At 37.3% G+C, this 19945-nt stretch overlaps 2 protein-coding genes across 2 annotated transcripts; both read left to right on the forward strand.

The window, feature by feature from the left end:
* Nucleotides 1-928: 928 nt before the first annotated feature.
* LOC105059621 (cold shock protein 2) lies at nt 929-2010 on the forward strand. Its single transcript, XM_010942992.4, has one exon. It carries the CDS (start codon nt 1024-1026, stop codon nt 1693-1695), a length of 672 nt encoding a protein of 223 aa, XP_010941294.1. The 5' UTR covers nt 929-1023; the 3' UTR covers nt 1696-2010.
* Nucleotides 2011-12551: 10541 nt separating this feature from the next.
* LOC105059622 (thaumatin-like protein 1) lies at nt 12552-14869 on the forward strand. Its single transcript, XM_010942993.3, has 3 exons — nt 12552-12845; nt 13002-13677; nt 14500-14869. Exons 1-3 carry the CDS (start codon nt 12779-12781, stop codon nt 14657-14659), a joined length of 903 nt encoding a protein of 300 aa, XP_010941295.1. The 5' UTR covers nt 12552-12778; the 3' UTR covers nt 14660-14869.
* The last annotated feature ends 5076 nt before the right edge of the window (nt 14870-19945 follow it).

Here is a 19945-nt window from a genome sequence, read left to right on the forward strand (position 1 = left end):
TATATATATATATATATATTTGATTATGAAAAAAATATCATATTTCAAAAATACTTATCTCTAATTAAGCATCCATCTCTCTAAAAAAATTATGTAAAATATTTATTATATTTTTAATAAAAAAAATTTACTCGTTTTATTTAAAGATTATAAATATGTTTAGAAAAAAAAATTTCAACTCTTAATAGATAGAAATTAAATTTTTTCATATTTTATGTGATTTTTTTCATTCTGATAAACTATAAGAATCTTATCTATATGAAAAAACTAATTTTTTTAATTCTCTTCTTCAAAATATTTAATCAAATATAATTTTTTTTATTTTTTAATTAATTATATTTTCTCTTTCTCCTTTTATCAATAGTGAGACTGGTTTTTGATAAAGAATAATCATAAAATATAAAATTAGATTTTATATTTCTTGCCTAATCGTACCCTCAACGTAAACGGATGATGAACCTTTTGTTTCTCTTCTTAAATTAAAAAATATATATAAATAAAAACTTGATAACATAGATTTATGAGTGAGATAAATCGATATTATTCGTAGTTATTTAAATAAATGAAAAAAATGGTTGTCAGATATTTCTTTCTTTTTTTTTTTTTTTCTCTCTTTACGAAAAAAAGAGCCCACAAAAACAAGCACCGAAACAAAACATGCCAACAAAAACACCCCACTGACAGCTGAGGTGGCATCATCTCCAACCGTACTCCAACCATCTCCTCTGAAGCATTCCATTCCAGCATCGTTCCATTGGCTCTCTCCCACGTCCACGGGGCCAGAAGACCGGCCCACAGGCCCACAAGACGACCCCACAGAAAACCTAAGTCCGTCGGACGGTCCTCGTTCCACACTCGTTAATTCCCAGCCGTCCGATACGCCCAAGGGACGCCCGCGCGCCCACTTTTTGATATATTACGCCGAAAAAGCAAGCGAGGTGCATATCGAAGTGGAGGCGAGTTGGAGTTTCCTCCTCTCTCTAGGGTTTGGGGTTTTTCGGATCTCCGTGGTCATCCTTTCCGATGGCGAACGGGAGCGGTCGATCGAAGGGGACGGTGAAGTGGTTCAACGGGGCGAAGGGGTTCGGCTTTATCACGCCGGACGACGGCGGCGAGGACCTCTTTGTTCACCAGTCCTCGATCAAGGCGGAGGGATACCGGAGCCTCGCGGAGGGCGAGGCCGTGGAGTTCACCATCGCGGAGGGCGACGATGGCCGCACCAAGGCCGTCGATGTCACCGGCCCTGATGGATCCAGCGTCCAGGGCGGCGGCCGAAGGGATGGATTTGGAGGTGGAAGTAGCCGTGGTTATGGAGGGGGGTACGGGTTTAACGGTGGCGGAGGCAGGAGCGGCGGAGTGAGAGGGGGGGGTTTCGGTGGCGGCGGAGGTGGTTACAGTGGCGGCGGAGGTGGTGGTGCCTGCTATAACTGCGGTGAGACTGGTCATCTGGCCAGGGATTGCTATAAAGGCGGCAGCGGAGGTGGTGCCGCCTGCTATAGCTGTGGAGAGACTGGTCACCTCGCTAGGGATTGCTATAAGGGTGGCAGCGGAGGTGGTTCTGCCTGCTATAAATGTGGTGAAACTGGTCATCTGGCTAGAGATTGCTATAAAGGCAGCGGCGGAGGTGGCGGTGGATCATGCTACGCCTGCGGCGAAATGGGTCACTTCGCTAGGGAATGCCCGAGCGCGAAGTGAGATCTACCGTCTCTAATCCTTCCTTCCCTTTTTGGCCTTTTTATATCTTTTTTCCCCATCTAATAGCTCAGTTTTTTGGATTGTTAATGAGGGGTTTTATCCTTTCTTTCTTTCTTTTTTCTTTTTTCTCTCCCTTTAAAATGGATTTTCTGGAAATGGTCTTTGTTATTTGTGGTCTGTTTTGGTTTTCCTATTGGGGTCTTGTTTTGGGGTTGGGGGAAAACAGAACTCAAATGGTGTATACACTCTTTGAATGTGTCTCTCTTACATCTCTTCTTTTTTTTTTTTTCGATATACATATGCCTTATATTTTAATTGTTTGGTTCCGTTTGGTTTGATGTTTTAGTTCTTCTTGATCTCTTGGCCTACTAAAAACTTATCTGTTGCTTTCTTGTTTCTTATGTTTAATTTCATCTGGTGTGAATTTTGGTCAATAGTTTTGGACATATGTATATATGCCTTTTCAAATATTAGGATATTTTTTTAATGGGAAATATGGTCAAGTAATCAGTTGATTCCATGGCATATGCTGGAGGTGATGCCTTTGCCTTTTGTCTGTGTTCTGCCACCTTTTCGTGCGGAGCTATCATTTCTATCTAGAAAAGTTGGGGCATGGTTTTATTTTGGTTCCCAGTTGCAAAGGTGTTGGGAACTTGATTGCTGTAAAGTAGGATGGGGGAGAATCTTGCTTAAGAATGTTAAGACTGGTTGGTAGCAGTCTTGTTTTTAAATAATATCTCATGCTGGTATGCGCCCTTTTTGCAGAGGAACTTGTCCAGACATTAAAAAGTAAAATCAAAAGGGAATGTGTAGAAGACCAATTTTTACAAGAGTTTTGCTTGATATCCTTTTTGATCTGTGTCCTTTGCTTTACTGTATTGTAACACTTATTATTGGCTATGTGATTTTGCTCATAGAGAAAAAAAAAAAAAAGAGATACTATTGAAGTACATTTTAATATAATATGATGCTTGTGCGAAAGCATTCTAGATTGAAGTACAACTATATGATCTGAGTGTGAAGGCCCTGTTTGGTTGTTTCACTATTGGGTTTATGCAAGCTGATTATGTGATGATTGTGGGAGGAGAAGAGGTGACAGACTTGGTTACTTGAGAGGCTTAGTGATTCCTGAAAGGGCAAGGGCAAGTAGCTAGCATATCTTGGTGAACGTTGGACTTTCAGCTGTATCTGTACTGCCCAGTTTATGGCTTTTTGCATGGAGAGCATAGCATCTCTTAGTGGCTTGGTCCGCAATGGGTTTTCTGGATGTTAGCTTCTATTTAGAATACCACCCTCTCCTTGTAATAAAGGCATGGTACTGATGTGAAAGAGAACTAATGCCATGTTTGGTTGGGATCATGAGAGGGAAGATGAATAGGGTTGGAAGCATGGATGGTCCTCATCTACCATTTGGTTCAAAAAATACGTAGAAAGGATAGATGAAAAGGAAGGATTGCCCATTCATCATTGGCCACCAATATGTATCCTCCCAAATTAGGAGGATGCAAGGAAGGATAGATGGAGCATATGAGGGATGGATCTCTATATTGACAAAATTAACTTTCATTAATTTTTTAACAAAATCCTAACACTTCTTTACTCTTTTATCAAATGAAAGACTCGTGCCCCATCTCTTCTCTACTCTAGTCACCCTCCCTCTTCACTATTTTTTTAGTCAACTATTTATATAAAATTAATTAACCATAAATTAAATTATAAATTAATCAGTTATTTTTATAATTAATATATATAAATAAATTAATTCATATATAATTAATTTATAAAATCATTTATTTAGTTAATTAACTTAAAACTAAATATTTATATAAGTTTTATAAAATTATAAATTATAAAACTTATGGGTTTATATATTACCTTGCTTTTCTAGTATAAATAAGTGTTATGAATTAATAATAATAATACATTTTTAGTAAAGGGTACTTTAATATCATCCATCCTCTTGCTCATCCATCCTTTCTCTTCTATCCATCTTTTGTACCAAATAGAGGCCATCCCATCTTTCAGTCTGGTGGAAATACGTTAAACCTGACATAAAAGAAAAATTATCCCTACAGCTGGTTCTGTCATTTTGTAGATATATATTCATCCTTTCTCATCACTGTTGGCTTTCTGTTCCATTAAACAAGTAGTTCAACTACTACTAACTGTTGCTTCTCCAACTGTAATTGACTGATGCAAAGTCTTCCTATCCTGGCAGATTTGTAATTCAACATTCAGTTTGAGTTTTTCATTCCAGCATCTTTGACTTGATCATTTCTTATACAGGGGCTTTGGAGAATAGCTTTATTTGTAAAAGGCAATTTCTTGTTACCGCTTTAGCCCATTGGACTGGGGGGTTCCTCTTTTTTTTTTCATTTCTCCTGAGAAAGATTTTTCTTTCGTGAAAAATCTTTCACCCTGTTTGATGTTTTGGTTCGATGATGGATTATATCATACTTCAATTGATGGTTGAGTAATGAAAATAATTCTTGCCTTTGCATTCTGTCCTTCCATTCCACACCCATAAACCTCCTAAGGTAGTGGTGTAAACAGGTTATATTTGTGTCAGGTTCCAACAAGAGCTAAAGCTAAAGTGATGAGGAAGCTGGTTTGGATTTTCTTTAGATAGTATGATTAGGGTAAGAGATTATGATTAGGATGGGCTCGTTTATGATCATTTATCTATGTTTATGATGTTTGGCATAGTCTCAAGCTGATAGAAACTGATGTTCATAGTCATCTTGATCCATTAGAAGTTCTAATTGTTACAAATTTGACGGTTTATCTGTTTGTAATTATTTGAGACATATGTAGTTTCTAAGAAGGCAACCAATCTATAATGCTTATGTAGGAAATCTTTTATCAGATATCTTGTTACCAATTTGGATCCAAGTGTAAACATCTTGCCCCAACGAGATTACTAGTTTTAACATCATGATCTGCACTTGATTATTTTCTTAGGAACTACTGGTATCTTTTATTGGCCATTTCAAGGTTGAATCAGGTTTTCAATCTGATATTCTTGATGTGCTTTTGGAAAGGCATTGTAGGATTTAAAACAACTATCTGATTTTGTTTTGAGAGTAGAAAGAACTATGTAATTTAACAAGGTGCTGCTGAATTTCTTGTTCCAAAAGTCTAGCCTGACCTCTTCTTATGAGGTTATTAGTATATTTTATGTGTTCCACCAAGTTTTTAGATATCATATGTTATTTGTCCTGTTGGAAATTCTGAGCCTATCCCATTGCTGTGGCCTGCTAGATTGCCTGACTAGATAGAGTGGATAAGCAATCCTATTGTTGCAGCTTTTTTCAGCTTTTGTTCTGTTGGTTAGCTAACGTGATCTCTCTGCATGCCTAGTAGATGAGAAGGACGAACGGTCATGAACAGTTTTGGTACCTGTTCTGGTGTTGAGCTGATTATGTTTAAAGAAAATGTGATTTACCTATTATAGAGACAGTTTGATCATCCAGATTTAATGGTATAAGCCATTAATCTGGTGTTGGCTGCTTCTCCAGCCCTGAGTGACTAGTAGAAATGTCTGAACAAAAAGTTTTAAGATGCAGAAACAACTGTCTGGTCATCGGCTTTCTTGTGATTTTCAAATGGATATGAATGATTGTAATATTCCTAGTAGGTCTTGTGTGATTTGACTGTTGAAAGAGTTCAGTTTAATTCTTGGCTGAAAACATTGATGATCTTCTACCTCGGTCAACTGAACCAATGCTAAAGCTAAATCGTCTTCACTTCGCACACATCATGAATGTGTACTCCTGTGCCATACTTGAAGCTCTCTTCCCTGATGTTAAAAAGCGGTCCAGGGTTCATGAGGGGTGTTTGGTACTAAATTAGTCTCACGAGGGTTTCAGTCTGGCCTCAAGAGGCTGAATTTAGCATTACATATTAGATGCTGTATCATCCACATGATATCATGCATACAGTGATTGAGAGCTTGAGAGAGCAGATGTTAGAATTTATGCAGACACTGGTTTTGATATCCTGGAATTCATGGGATTCTAATTTCAATAGCTTTTGCAATCCTTTCTACTTCTGAACTTAGTTCTCACCTTATTTTCACCCACTGATGATCTTTGGCTGCTGGAAGGTAAAGCCAAAGTTGTCTTCTCGTACTCTCACTGCTCACCCAGTGTCTCTTGATCCTGTGTATAACCGCAGTCAAGGACAAACTTATATGATCCTAGAAGTTGAACTGAGCTTGTGATCTGATGTTTGTGTTGTAACATCTTGAGTTGTGATGGGATCTGTGGTCCTTGTTGAAGACCATTTCAGTTGCCCATGGCAGTTAAGTCCTTATACTGTTAGAGGAGATAAGGTAACCTTTTTTTCATTTATTTTTCTGTGATATCATGCATTTTCCCGCATTTTTGAAAATAGGGTGCAAGGCTAAGTTTTCATGACTCCAGCTTCACGTTGGGGCCAGTTTTGTATCTACATAAGAAAAGCTACAGTGGTTGGTCATTAAGATCCTTATTTCTTCTTGGGCATGACGAGTCCATGTGTTAGTGCAAGTAGCAATTGTTGTTCAAGCAGGGGATCAGAATATCCTTTTAGTTGATGGTCCTAGCATGAGATGCGTGATGCACATTACAAGTTAACAATTGAAGTTTCTCTGATGCATCTTTTGAGCTGAATAAACCTAGGTCTTCTTTACTAGTATGATGATGATACATACTGTAATGGCCTGTATGACTTTGTGAATATGTTGGTCATGGTTGATGGTCCCAGCATCAGAAGCCTGACGGACATTACAAGTTAACAAAGATTGATGTATTTTATTTGAAGTTTCTGATGCTTCTTTCTGGGGGAAGTGATCCTAGGCATTTTCTGAATAGTACGATGGCCATGCAGATTGGTTTATGATTCTACTCTGTCGGCCTGTAAGGCCCAGTAAAAATGTTGGCCCATGCTTGATCCTCAAGTTGCCAAACCTAGGCCTCTGCTTAGGGTGAAAGAACCAGGCTTGGAGCGTCTCTCTGTGTATGTTTCAGTGGATATAAAATTATTATCTTCAGCAATTTGATTGATTGGCAACAAATTATGGCTTTTATTAAGCGTGAATAGGATTGATGGCTGATTCTATATCTTTGCTTCTAATTAGAAAAGCATAGATTAGCTAAGACTGCTAAAAACCCTATTAGGATTTTTGGCAATTTATTGTTAACCAGGTTTGAGGGGTGGAAATTTTACAAGTCGTTAGGTGTGTTCACATGCATCATTCACATGGCCTACACTGATTAGTATTTTTTTGTACACTCTTTTAGGTCTATTCCGTGGCAACCATCATGCTTGGTTATTTCAAATTACAGATCATTCAGACAAGCTAGAAGTTCAGTTTATTAGTTATACAGGAGAAACAAGAATACAGATAAATTTTGTCATTGAATTAAGCCCTGGCATGTCAACCAAGAAAAATAAATTAGATTTGGGCCTTGTTTTGAGAATTAGATCTGATTCTGAGTATGGCCGGGCTAATGATGCCATTATTTACATTTCCTAGATTTTGATCTGCTATGTGTGGGCTTTAGAGCTCACATGTTGTATAGCTACTACTATGCAGTCTTTTTTGTGCCCTTATATATGAGCATTGCAACAACTGGGCTGATGCAATAGGCTGTTTCTAGTCCTGCATTGTCTCCTAAAAGGAGCCAGAGTCAGCCTGTTGTCAATTTTACTTCCATTTGAAGTAAAGCAGTTTCTGAAGGGGAGGGATGATGTAATAATATCGCCCACAGACCATAAAAACAGGTGATGGAATGACTTCCATAAATTAAGATCATCAGCCAACAAAGTTCTATTAAGATAATTTAGTCAAAACTAAAGCCATTTACACCACTTGCACCACTGACAAAATCGCGAGTTGATAGGAGGCAACACCATCAACACACTTTATATCTTGATAGCAGCTAGCTTTATTATCCTAGCTCTGAAGTTGCAATTTTGTATCCAACAACCACCAACTATTTTGAGGTCAAGCAATAATTTTTGAGTCTTGACAGGATTCAATCGTCAGGCTCTTGTACATTCGTTGAGCAAACAAAGAGATAGGGTTGTTCATTCATCTTTATATTGGCCTATCACCTCTTGTATTGTTTATAAAGAAGAAAGGTGATAAGGGAGCCAGGAGGAGGCGAAAAAATCTCTCTTTTGCTTTAATTTGTACACGCTGCATGGGCTTTCCAAGTCAGTATTACAACGAAATGGGGGGTGACAGGAAGCTTTTGGAAAGAAGAAAGGAAAGGAATGGTGATCAAGAGACAGAAAGCTTCATCCCTTATCCAATCCATTCAGCTTTACACGGCAAGATTGCTTCATGGATCAATTGCTTACGTACAAAGAATCATAGATTTAAAATGGCATACAAATGCCATTTTAGTCAGATGTTTATTTTTTATCTACTTTGGAGACTGATGAATTGGCTTTTTTTTCTATAGAGCAACTACATTGATTATTTGAGTGATTAGATAAGTAGAAAACAGTATCAACCACTGTCAATTAATTATTCTCGAGTTGTTTCTGCATACATTCTTTGTTCCACCGTTGTGCAATGAAAATTAAAGTGGAAGCCAATTGGATGAGGTTTTTTTTCGAGTGATTTATTAATGCCCTTGGTATGCATCAACCATCCTAATGATTCTAAAATACTCAGCTCACAAGAACATTTAATATAGTAGTAGTCACAGTACCTAGTCATTTGGTTCCCATATTTCAGCCATAAGAGATCTAGTTTTATAGTTCTGTTTGTTAAAATTAAATTATCTTGAAGCAAGTATTTCACCGAGTATCACGAAACAGTGAACCTACAAATATCAACCAATAAAATATGGTACAAGTCGGACTTTGGAACAAATAAATCTATAAAACAAGTGAAGAATATATTGTCATTTAAATATATATATTTGAAATTTCTGAGGATCTAAACCTTGGCAATGAGAAAAGTCCAAGTTTCACCATTCAACAATCATATCAGTAGTGAGCTAAATGCTAAGATAATAACTTGTTTATGGAACTAAGCTTTCCCTGAATGCAATCCATTTATATTCTACCCGAATCGTCTGGATCATATGCTTACCCCACTCAAGCTTTAAGATAACTTCCTCGAATCCCTTCATGCTTGACTTGCGCACGCTCGACTGCCACGAAATATCAACTATAGAAAATACCCACTTGACTGCCACGAAGCGCGCACTCACGCATGCACGCACGTACACACACGCACACATGTACATGCAATGGAATGCACACCCAAGATGTTGCACACACCCATCCACCCACCCCAAGAAATGTGTTAGGTCTACTTAACGATTTGCCAGCTTTTATCTGCCTGTATGCCATGTGAGCCACCCATTTTAATTGATATGTGGATATGATCCAACCCATGCGGTCCTGTGGAAAGATGGGAACTTCATTCCATGGAGATGGTATTCATAGATTCGAGTTGCATCTTTAACACGGAAGAGTGGTTGGTTTTCTTTTTTTAGTTTACAATATCAATTGTTGAATCGTATCTTACATAAATTTTAAAATATTTTATTTTTTTTCTATCATTTTCATAAGTCTTAGAGTAGCTATTGCATGATCTAAATTTTTTTTTTTTTTGATAAAAATGTGATCTAATGATTGACGATAGGCAATCATTTTTTGTGCGAATATTTGGTCCATACGGCAGCATATTTGCCGATTCACATGATCTTACTTAATTGAAAGATGGTAGAGTCTCTTACCAAAAATTATAAAAAAAAAAAATAGAAGAAAGAAAAGGTGACAGGAGCGACGGTGGAACCAAATCTCCCACGATGTGTGTGATGCGGATGGGAGAATCCAATGCCTTGCAGCATGTGAGGTGGTGATCGTAGTGGAGCGCAGTCACCCTGCGGCCTTTACAAGGTCAGCTGCACGAGGGTCCCACTATAACGTCAGGCCGGGTCCCGCCTTCACATCTCGGTCACGTGCTGACTGGGTAACGGGTCCACTTCACACCCCCGTCACCCTCATCATTTTTTTAATGTCGACGTGACGTAAAAGATGATACTGCCGCAACTTTTATTCCAGACATTATATTTGAAAAAGGTTTGAGATATTTTACCAAAAAAAAAAAAAAAAGGTTTGAGATACGGTATGTGATTATCCCCAAGATGATAACATCAAAATTTAGATTGATATCATAATTTTTAAATTAATAATTATTTTTTTCATATATTGATCTTAAAATTTATTATTTTAAATTTAATATTTAAAAATTAAATTTTATTTTCTTTTAAAAATTAAAAAGAAAGAAGATGATAATGAGAAAGCATTGGTCTACAGTTTGATATAAAAAGGTTGTGAATCATAATCTTTTATATGTTATATGATAGCTTGCTACATGATAACAATTAAGATATTGATCAAAATTACAAGCTTGATATCAATCAATATAAAGAAGTTAAGCTTGGACTGGTCAAGCAAATCTTCTAAGATCTAACTCGGTTCTTTTTTTAAAAATTTTTGATACGATTGTGCTTGACCAAGCTCCCACTCATCAATTTCGATCATTATATTTTTTTAATAACATATTTTTATTGTATAAACTATATTCTTATTTAATGATAATATATATAAATAGCATTTAAAATGATATGAAGGATGAATTAGAAAACTAGCTATTATAGATTGGATTTGTGTTTTTTAGAGACAGTAAAGATAAACTATACAGATCCAAGTACTTGGGAGAAGACTATGACAATTGCAATATCTCCTAACATAACATGGTCCATATCGAGCCAAATAATTAATCAACGGCCTTTCTGAAAATAAAAATCTTTTTCATTAAAAAATAGAAAATAAAAATCTTCAAACAATCGAACACCGCGAAGAACGGTCGGCAGCTTCTGGCCCCCAGCTACGCCATATTTGCCGTTGCTTTGCCCAAAGAAGAATATTTGATGTTTTCTTTGCCTCCAAACAGAATGCTAATTAGCGTTAGCGGTCCCGTTTCAAAAAGAATCAACGGTCGCTTGCCCACCATGCCACTACTTCTTTTCGCGGTCTTGGGACGACCGTCCATTGCTACGTCTCACATTTTGATACCGGATCCTTTAAATAGTGCCACGTGTACAGACTGCCAATAATTTAGCCCCACGTAGCTCTCACACCAGATGCCCTTCCATTTGATGAACTTGAAGTCTGAAAGCTAGCATGGCCAATTCGCCATGTTGCCCTCTTGTTTTCTCTCTCCTTCTCCTTCTTTGAAAAACCTAATAGCTATCTAATTTGCATTCTGGGCCAAACTTGCAAATGATATTATAGCCACTCATCCAACCTCCACAGTATCTATAGACTTCATAAAACATTTCTTACCATGATACCTAAATAAGAGAATATTTATCTATCTATCTATCTATATATGCATGCATATAAGAATGTATGTATATATGTTTGTATATATACATATAATTTAAAGTCAAAATAAATAGTGAAGTAGTTCCGATAATTATTTGGAGCAAGAGTATGGGAGTAGCTCATAATGCATATGGGCATCTTCGCCTACACACTTGTCACTTGGGTCAATACGGTATGATTGGAGAAATACTATTAATAGTCTATAGATGCACGAAAAAATTGCACCAAAATCTAGAAGATGCATATTTATCTACAATTGAACAGGTCGTGAAATGGGAACTAGAACAAACCATTGATTGTATAGAATACAATGTTCTAATAAGCTCTATAAAAACTAATATGACAGACAAGCTGAATTTGCAATAGCTGAAAAATTAAAATCGGTAGAAATTAAATAACAATATTAACCATCTGCTCTATAAAATCATTTTGCTGCACTTTGGTTTATGCTTATACTAATTTGCGAGCAATGCTATATTCTAGGTAGTGCATGGTGATTAATGTGTCTTTATCTGATTCATCTTCAATATTATTTTTGTAAATAAATTCAGATTATATCTTTCGTGCGAAGAAATGATTGATTTTTTTTCGTGGTGTTGATCATTAGATCGTACCTCATATAGTTTGCAAACCACTCCACTCTTCATCAACTTGCACAGATCTCTAAATGATCATTGTATGATCCAATGGTGAATTCGCTTTAAAAACAATGTCAAACATTTCTTTCATGCAAAATGTACAACCTTTGTCCCCTGTGAGCTAGCTCATCTTTTTTGTTCCTCTAGGAAATAGAAACAGGTAAGTTATGAGCTTGACATCAGTGTTTGTTTGAAGTAGTTAAAGTGTTCGAAGGACAAGTGAGACTGTAGATTTGGCACATAGTATAAACTTCACTTTGATAGCATTGTCCACTTGTCTGCCGATCCTGATTTTTGTGGCTAAAGAATCTAGGTGCACAAAAAAATCTTAATACGTACAAATCTCATTTTGCATGCCATTCTTCCCTACTAAACCTAACTAAACCTAATTGATCTTTTTTTTTTTTTAATTTTTTTATACTTATTTTTGACCTTCAGTTAGGATCTTCTACGATGCATAGACTGTACCTTAAAATGCTGTACATCTTTAGATAACTGTCATCAGAAGATGAACGGCCATCAAATAATATGTATTATGCATACACTCGTGGACTGTTTTATTTGACGGTTGTTCATCTTTTGACGGCAACTATCCAAAATGTACGGTATTCAGGGGTGCATGCTTTTTGTTCTTTTAGTGCAGCTCAATTTTAATTTCGCAATCCCCAATCTAGTCACAAGAGAAAAACTCCAAGGTCATACTCGTCATGTTACAACGAGAAATAAAAATAATCAAAGAAACCGACTCCATGGGGCCAAAGAAGACCACTTGATAGCACAACTATAAAAAGGTCAGGTGTAGGGAGCTGCCAAGCAGACATCCCCTTCCTCCTCCAATGTCATAGTTATATGGGTGGCGGCCACCACTAATTTAACCACCATTGTTCCTTCCTGCCATCTATCACCACTCTTAAAAACCCTGCTTTGAGTACTGCTCTCCCTCCTCACCTTCTCCACTTTCCAAAAGTCCCCTACCACCATTGCTCCAATTCCTACAACTCTCCTCTAACCTCTAATTAGATATAGAAACCACTCATCAACCCCAAATGAGTCCATTCTTATCTCCCTCAAACCCCATTCTATTCCTCTCCCTTCTTGCAGTCTTCTTCATAGGTAACTTACCTTATTTCCTCCAATCTATCGTTATTACATTTTATTTCGTTTCAATTACAATCTGAAATTTAGTAATAACTCCGGTTTGATATCTATGTATGTATGTATGTATGCATGCATGCATGCATGTATGTATATATATGTATGTGCTTGCAGGGATGATGGATTGCACCCGGTTCACATTCGTGAACAACTGCGGCGACACGGTGTGGCCTGGGGTACTCTCCAATTCCGGCAGCCCGAAGTTGGATTCCACCGGCTTTGCCCTCGCCGCCGGCGAGTCCCGAGTCCTCCTGGCCCCCGCCGGCTGGTCCGGCCGCTTCTGGGCCCGCACCGGCTGCAACTTCGACAGCGCCGGCAGCGGCTCCTGCGCCACGGGCGACTGCGGGTCCGGCCAGGTGGAGTGCAACGGCGCCGGCGCCACCCCACCGGCGACCCTGGCGGAATTCAGCCTTGGCGGCGCCGACGGGAAGGACTTCTACGACGTGAGCCTGGTGGACGGGTACAACCTGCCGGTGGTGGTGGTGGCCGGCAGCGGGTGCGCCGCCACCGGCTGCGCGGCGGATCTCAACCGGCGGTGCCCGGAGGAGCTGAGGGTCGGCGACGGTGAGGGGGCGGCGTGCCGGAGCGCGTGCGGGGCGTTTGGGAGGCCGGAGTTCTGCTGCAGCGGGGAGTACGCCAGCCCCGCCACGTGCCATCCGTCCGTGTATTCGGAGGTGTTCAAGTCCGCGTGTCCCCGGTCGTACAGCTACGCGTACGACGACGCCAGCAGCATCTTTACATGCACCGCCGGCGACTTCTCCATTACCTTCTGCCCCGGATCAAGTCCTAGGTACATAATACACATAATATAATTATTTACACCAAATGCTTATTTTACCATCTTTTTTTATTAGAAAAGAAGGGGGGGGGGCGGGGGGTGATCATTTTCTCTGGTCTTATTTGAATATTGTCTAGCAAATAATTAACTTGGGTTTTCTCTTTTTTTTATATATCATATTTTTAAGTATAATATTTAGTCTCTACTCTCTTGAGACTCCCTTCGGCCTCTAGCCTATGACATAAGATGTCACGGTTGTATTTTTTAAAAAACATCTCTTGAAATAAAAAAATCACATTTCATATAAATTAGACTTTCTCTTAATTCGCAATCAATGTGCAACTAATAATGCCATCCTTCCACTATTATTTCATTTATTGATAATTGATAAAATAGTATGATTAATTTTTTCTTTTTTATAATGAAAAGTAGCAATAGTTTTTGTTTCTTTATTCTTGAAAATTTACTTTGGAAAACTCCTATATTGTTGCTTTTTTTTTTCATTAAAAAATTTATCATTGTTTTCTTTTGTTTTATTAATCCATCTTTATTGCTTTGGTTTTATTGGAGGGTGAGAATAGGAGAGAATGAGGCTTGTTCTTCTTCCTCTTTCTTCTTTTACTTTGTTCTCCCCCACCATGGTGGGGATGCATCATTTTGGACGCTAGTGGGGGGTGGTTGTTGAGTATAAAGTGTTTTAGAATTAAAAGAACGGGTATTATTTGGAAAAGTTGGATTCCATTTTTTTTTTTAAAAAAAAATAACTATTGATCTAGTTAGGAATCAATTGAATCTATTTAACCAAGTTGATGAACTATGGTTTAATTTTAACAGTCAGAAATCAACAAAAGGTACTTCGCCGCAGACCACCGGACAAGTGTTCTCTTGGATCGCAGACCTGGCCACCGGAGAAGCTCGCTCAGGGAGGATGCCGGTACTACTACAGTCCTCGCTGATTACTGGAACCATTACTTGTCTCCTATTCCTTTTCTAACTAATGTGCAACATCACATTTGCTTGGGGGTATAGACAATGGTTCATATTGGTTAGGTTGGTTGATGCAATTCAATTGACACCTATCATACTTGTAATTTAACACTATGGTATGGTTTAGGGCTCTTAGATTTGATTTCATGTAGTGATGTTAGTTTATATTATTGCATTAATAATATGGTTCGGTATGCATTACACAAGATTTTTGTTATGGTAATGATCATTTAATTTAGTTCACTTGTATATTTCATGGTAAATATCTTTTACTTTGCGAGTGGTGAAATCATTATGTGTTATCAACCAGATTTGAGACATGCTAATTAACAGATATTTGGATCACCTAGAAAATAGTATTCGAGGAGTATTTCTAATTCAGAACAAATTATAGGAATGATTCTAGCAGCAAGAACACCTAAGAAGTCGGCGAGCAAACTAAGCGCTTCTTGGAGTGTCATATATTGTCGCTTAGGAGGTGGCAATCCAACTATATCTGTCAAATGTTATATACTGTCAATTAGCTTTGAGCAAAACTGATTTGAGTGGATAGAAGTTCAATGACCCTATTTTGTTGGATCAAGAAAAGACTGCTGCAACTTACCACCTTAGATATTTTCTTCACTGAAAGTTCCCTGCCAAGCTTCATGATGAGCTTAGCTATGCATTTTAGACAAGATAAAAGATCGGGTCGAGGAATAATAGTTCCACATCGGATAGGTAAAAGGACTCTTGTGGTGCTTATATACTCTTGAGCCCATCCATCTAATCTGCCGACTTTATGGCTGCTCCGTACTCGAGGCAAAATTGGCAAGACTGGCCAAGGTCGATTCCTGTAGATACTTTTCTGAACATGTCTAATTGAGGGGTTCAGCCCCATCTGCTTGGGAGAGATCAGGGTACAAATCATGGTGGTGGCACCTACTTTATTATGCTTTCATGCAAATAAGGTCATGGATTAGTCCTTTGTCAATTTCCTGAGGCTGGATGTAGCTTTAGATAGCACTTAGCACTTGTCGCTTGGAATTCTCTGATGGGGTCACAACCTATCATGAAGTGGGCTGGGAAATATTGATGGCTGACCAATGGAACAATGCTTTTAACTTTATAACAATTCGAGTTACAGACACTCAGGTATCACTTGAACAAGTATCTCAAAATGTTTCAGACATAACCAATTTGGCCATAAGTTGGAAACAGACAGAATGATTTGTATAAGAATGAACTGAAGAACTGAATTAGTGTCAATAGGAATGAACCTAAGAACTGAATAGGCGTCTAATTGGAATAACAAGTATCTAGAGCTACAAAAAAAGGAATTACATACGGCCAACATGCTAGTAATATCATGTACATGGAGGGTGTGAATTGTCTCCAATCCTAATGGAAGAAATTCTTCTATAGGATGTAACAAGCTTTCGACCACCATCTCTGAGATACCCTATAATGTTAATTATAATTAGATTTTTTAGATGACGTATACGAAGTTAGATGGATTCTGATGTCTTTGGAGATCACTTTTTTTTTAGAGAAAAAAAAAAAGGAACACAAAGATTAATTTCAAGATCAAGAACTCTTACTTCTTCCTCCCTTATCTTTTCTTTTAAGCCATTTTGGACATATGGGGACATGCTATTTAAATGGAGTATAGCTGAGAATCCATAGTGCCTCAAAGTCTTTTTTTTGCTTCAAGGTACTAACCGATAACAGTCAAAAAGCACAAGTAGCATGAGTTTTTATTCCACAGCTCCAAGACAAAATAAAAAAGATATACCTCTCAAATGGTTTGCTGAGTGGATGCTAATTGGAAGAATTCACTATTAATTTTTATATTTTTCTCCTCTTGCATAACCAAGTTGTCTATAGCTGCATTTTTTTTTTTTTGGTGTAAAAGATGGGAACCCCATCAACCACTTAGTTGGAACAAATTGCTTCCAATAGAGTAGTATGCACCGTTTATTTAGCTAATTGTGACAAAAATTTGAGCTATCTGAAATATAAGAAGCGCAGAATCAATACGTAAGTGATATCAATACTCTGTCCATCAAATTTCCAAGTTGTTAATTTTCCTTTCCTTCTCAATGAAGTTGATTAAAAGTTCACACTGGCATTCTGCAACTAACAATCTCCATGATATCACAATCCTTCCTATATCCAGTGTCAAATCAATCAATGTCATACAACTTAATGCAATTGATAAGCAGATCATATACCTCATTGGATCTTAATGTCGAGGAAAAAAAAAGTCTGGATTTATATTTTATGATATCCTCTTATGCTCTTGATATTGCAATGTCAAAGTAGTCATCAAGTTGCTCCTATCAATTAAAATATCGTTAAAATTATCTCATTCAAGCTTTAAAATTTTGTCCTAATTAAATATCCCATCCTTGCGTTAAGCTTTAAGACACTTTTTTGCACTAAATGATGACCGAGAGGAAAACCTTCAAAAACAGAAAAATCATTATGCAATACAATATGTGGTTTGGCTTTCACTTTACAAAAGTGGTAGGCTCAATTCCAGCTATTTCATTAAGGTTACTGTATTGTTTAACTTGTAGTGGTTCCGAAAGAATAATACAAATTAAAAAGTAAGAAATCACTGTTTCGAGAGAAAGTATGTAGAGGAAGCTTGAGGATTATCATATCTTAGTTCGAAGCCCTTTTAGGATTATAAACACCGGTCTTGATGCTTTCAGAAATATATTGAATGAATGGCAAACATATTACATAAAATAATATGTTCGATTATAATAGTCCTTTTGTGAATCTCTCTTCTTTGATTACTATTCTAATACATGATGACTACAAATCAAAATTTATCATCTACTAAGCAGTGGATTATGGACTAACAATTTCAGTGATTCAAGGTGGCTGACATTGGCCTTTAATGGGAAGCATGATCTTCACTGGAGCACTGTCCCAATGCACTGGAGACCACTTGGCCTCTTTTTAGCTTCTCTCCTTATCCTTCACTTTCTATCCCCACACACAGCCTTTATATGCTTTGAGTATGAGTAAGCAATATACTAATTAGTCCTAGCATTTCTTAGTTTATATACAGGGAATCTCAGAAAAGAAGGTTTACTGTCCCACGAGTGATTTAAAGTAGATCATATCTGTTAGAACAAGATTTTGGCTGAAGAACCAACTACCTTGAAATAAAGGGAAAGATTCATGTCATAGATTAATTGAAGGAGCCAGTAGCCCCACAAGGCTTTGGCAGGATTCTTATTCTGTATTTAGTGGTTATATTGTTATTGAGATTGCTGTTCTAACTTGTATAAAATGGTGCAGGACTGCATCTCCCCAAGAGCTATAGAAAGAATGAGGCCAACTTTTAGATAAGATGATGATGGGTGGTTGCATTCTTTCTAGACGCCATCTTTAGTCAAAGAAATCTCAACTATGGAGGGCTGTGATACAAGAAAAATTGCACTCCATATTATGGGTGCTTCAAAGGACAGAGCAACAACTCCAAAATAATGGTTCATTTTAAAGTAGCATCACCACCATAAAAAGCTCGCATTCTTGTTCTTTATCCATTAAAACTTACTAAGAGGATTCCTTGGGTGCTAATTATGATGGGAGGATTCTAAAAAAGGAAATTTCTTTAAAGAACGAGAGATTCTCATCACAGTGCTAATAAAATTGCATAGAACTTTACAGGTGGATGGTAAGTCTTGTCCAGCCCCACCAACTCTCTGATACGAATGACAAATTTAGAAAGAAAGAAGGTGATTTTAGATTTGCAATGCTAAACAAATTCCTGGCACCATGAAGAAATAGGATTTAGCTCACTTTATCTCTAAAAATGAGCACATGCTCTTAACCCCTACCCATGACTTTAGGTGCTAAACTTTGTTTCTTTTGATCATCTGTGAGACTTGTTCATTATATGAGCATTTCAATTGCATTTTAAATTTAGAAAGAATTGGATCTTCATGCAGACAATAAGCTTTAATATTCAGGAAGTTCTCTTTATTATTGGAAAAGGACCATAACATGAGATAATATATCCTTTTAACATCCTCAATTGGCTCTCAACTAAAAATTAAAAATGAATGCATGCAAAAATTAAATCTTAATTTCAGTGCCATAAGTCGACTTGGAAAAAAAAAAAACAAGAGCTAACCAATTCACATAGTTTCAAATAAACCCAATGAGCTTGATTCCTCCTTCACCAAGCAATGTACAGGCAACAAAAAAATATTGGATGCTTGAAAGTTGAAACATACCATTGGAAAGCAACAAAGGTATAAACCACTCTCTTCAATTGGATCCACTTTTTTGAAAGGCCCAATTGATTTCATTAAGATGCATTTCCATTCAGCTTAACTTACTTTCCACATCTGATGCTTGGAGCATGTTATTGGAAAATAAGGAGGAACCAATCACATTTCCAAACAGCTTAATCAATGTACTTCATAGAATCTACTATTCCACCTAGGGTACTACATTTTATTCAACATTTTTTGCCATTAGTTTACTACAAGAGCAGCTGATAATACCCTCAAACATATTTATATTAAGCGTATGAGAAGAGGAATCTTTTACTGTATCAAAAAGTTCAAGGTGCACTGACTGATCAAGGAATAAAGTTATAGACATAACAATAAAGAATAGTAATGAAACTTGTTTGGCCAGTAACCACATATCATTGTCCTGGTGAACAATGTCAAAGACAATATAATCATTCAAGATGAGATAGAGAAGAATCAACTTCAAAAGAGTGGCAATGTTGGAAGCTGGAGGCATACACATAATAGGATCTTGTTTTGAAGATCAAACTTGTATTCAGAGAGAATGTCAATAATACACTTGAAAACTGGATCATAACAAGAACCTAGTGATAACTGCACAAGTTCATATGGACAAAGACTTTCAAATTTCATTTGGCTTGATATCAACTTACCATCAGTGCAATGACACACTGGATCAAATAGCTAATGCATGGTGAAGTGCAGGACAAGAGAATGTTAAGGTTCTAACCAAGCCGAAATATTAAATAATTCACATAGAAGACATAAGGTTGATTATAAATCGGAGTGCTCCAAGAAATTTGCATTATAAAGGGAAAAAAGCTACTTGATGCATTCTCTCACAAAAATTGACTTTACTAACCTAGCAGCAAATCTTTCGGGGGGAACGAAAGGTAGATAATTGTAACATGTTTGACATCTGGAGATGACTGGCAACATGTTAGTTCTTTCATGATGTTATCCCTGAAGGCCACATTGAATCCAGTTCTTTGATAAGTTTGAAAGCAATTTTCAGCCAATAGTAGCACACA

This window comes from Elaeis guineensis, chromosome 16 (assembly GCF_000442705.2).
Source record: "Elaeis guineensis isolate ETL-2024a chromosome 16, EG11, whole genome shotgun sequence".
Classification (NCBI taxonomy): Eukaryota; Viridiplantae; Streptophyta; class Magnoliopsida; order Arecales; family Arecaceae; genus Elaeis; species Elaeis guineensis.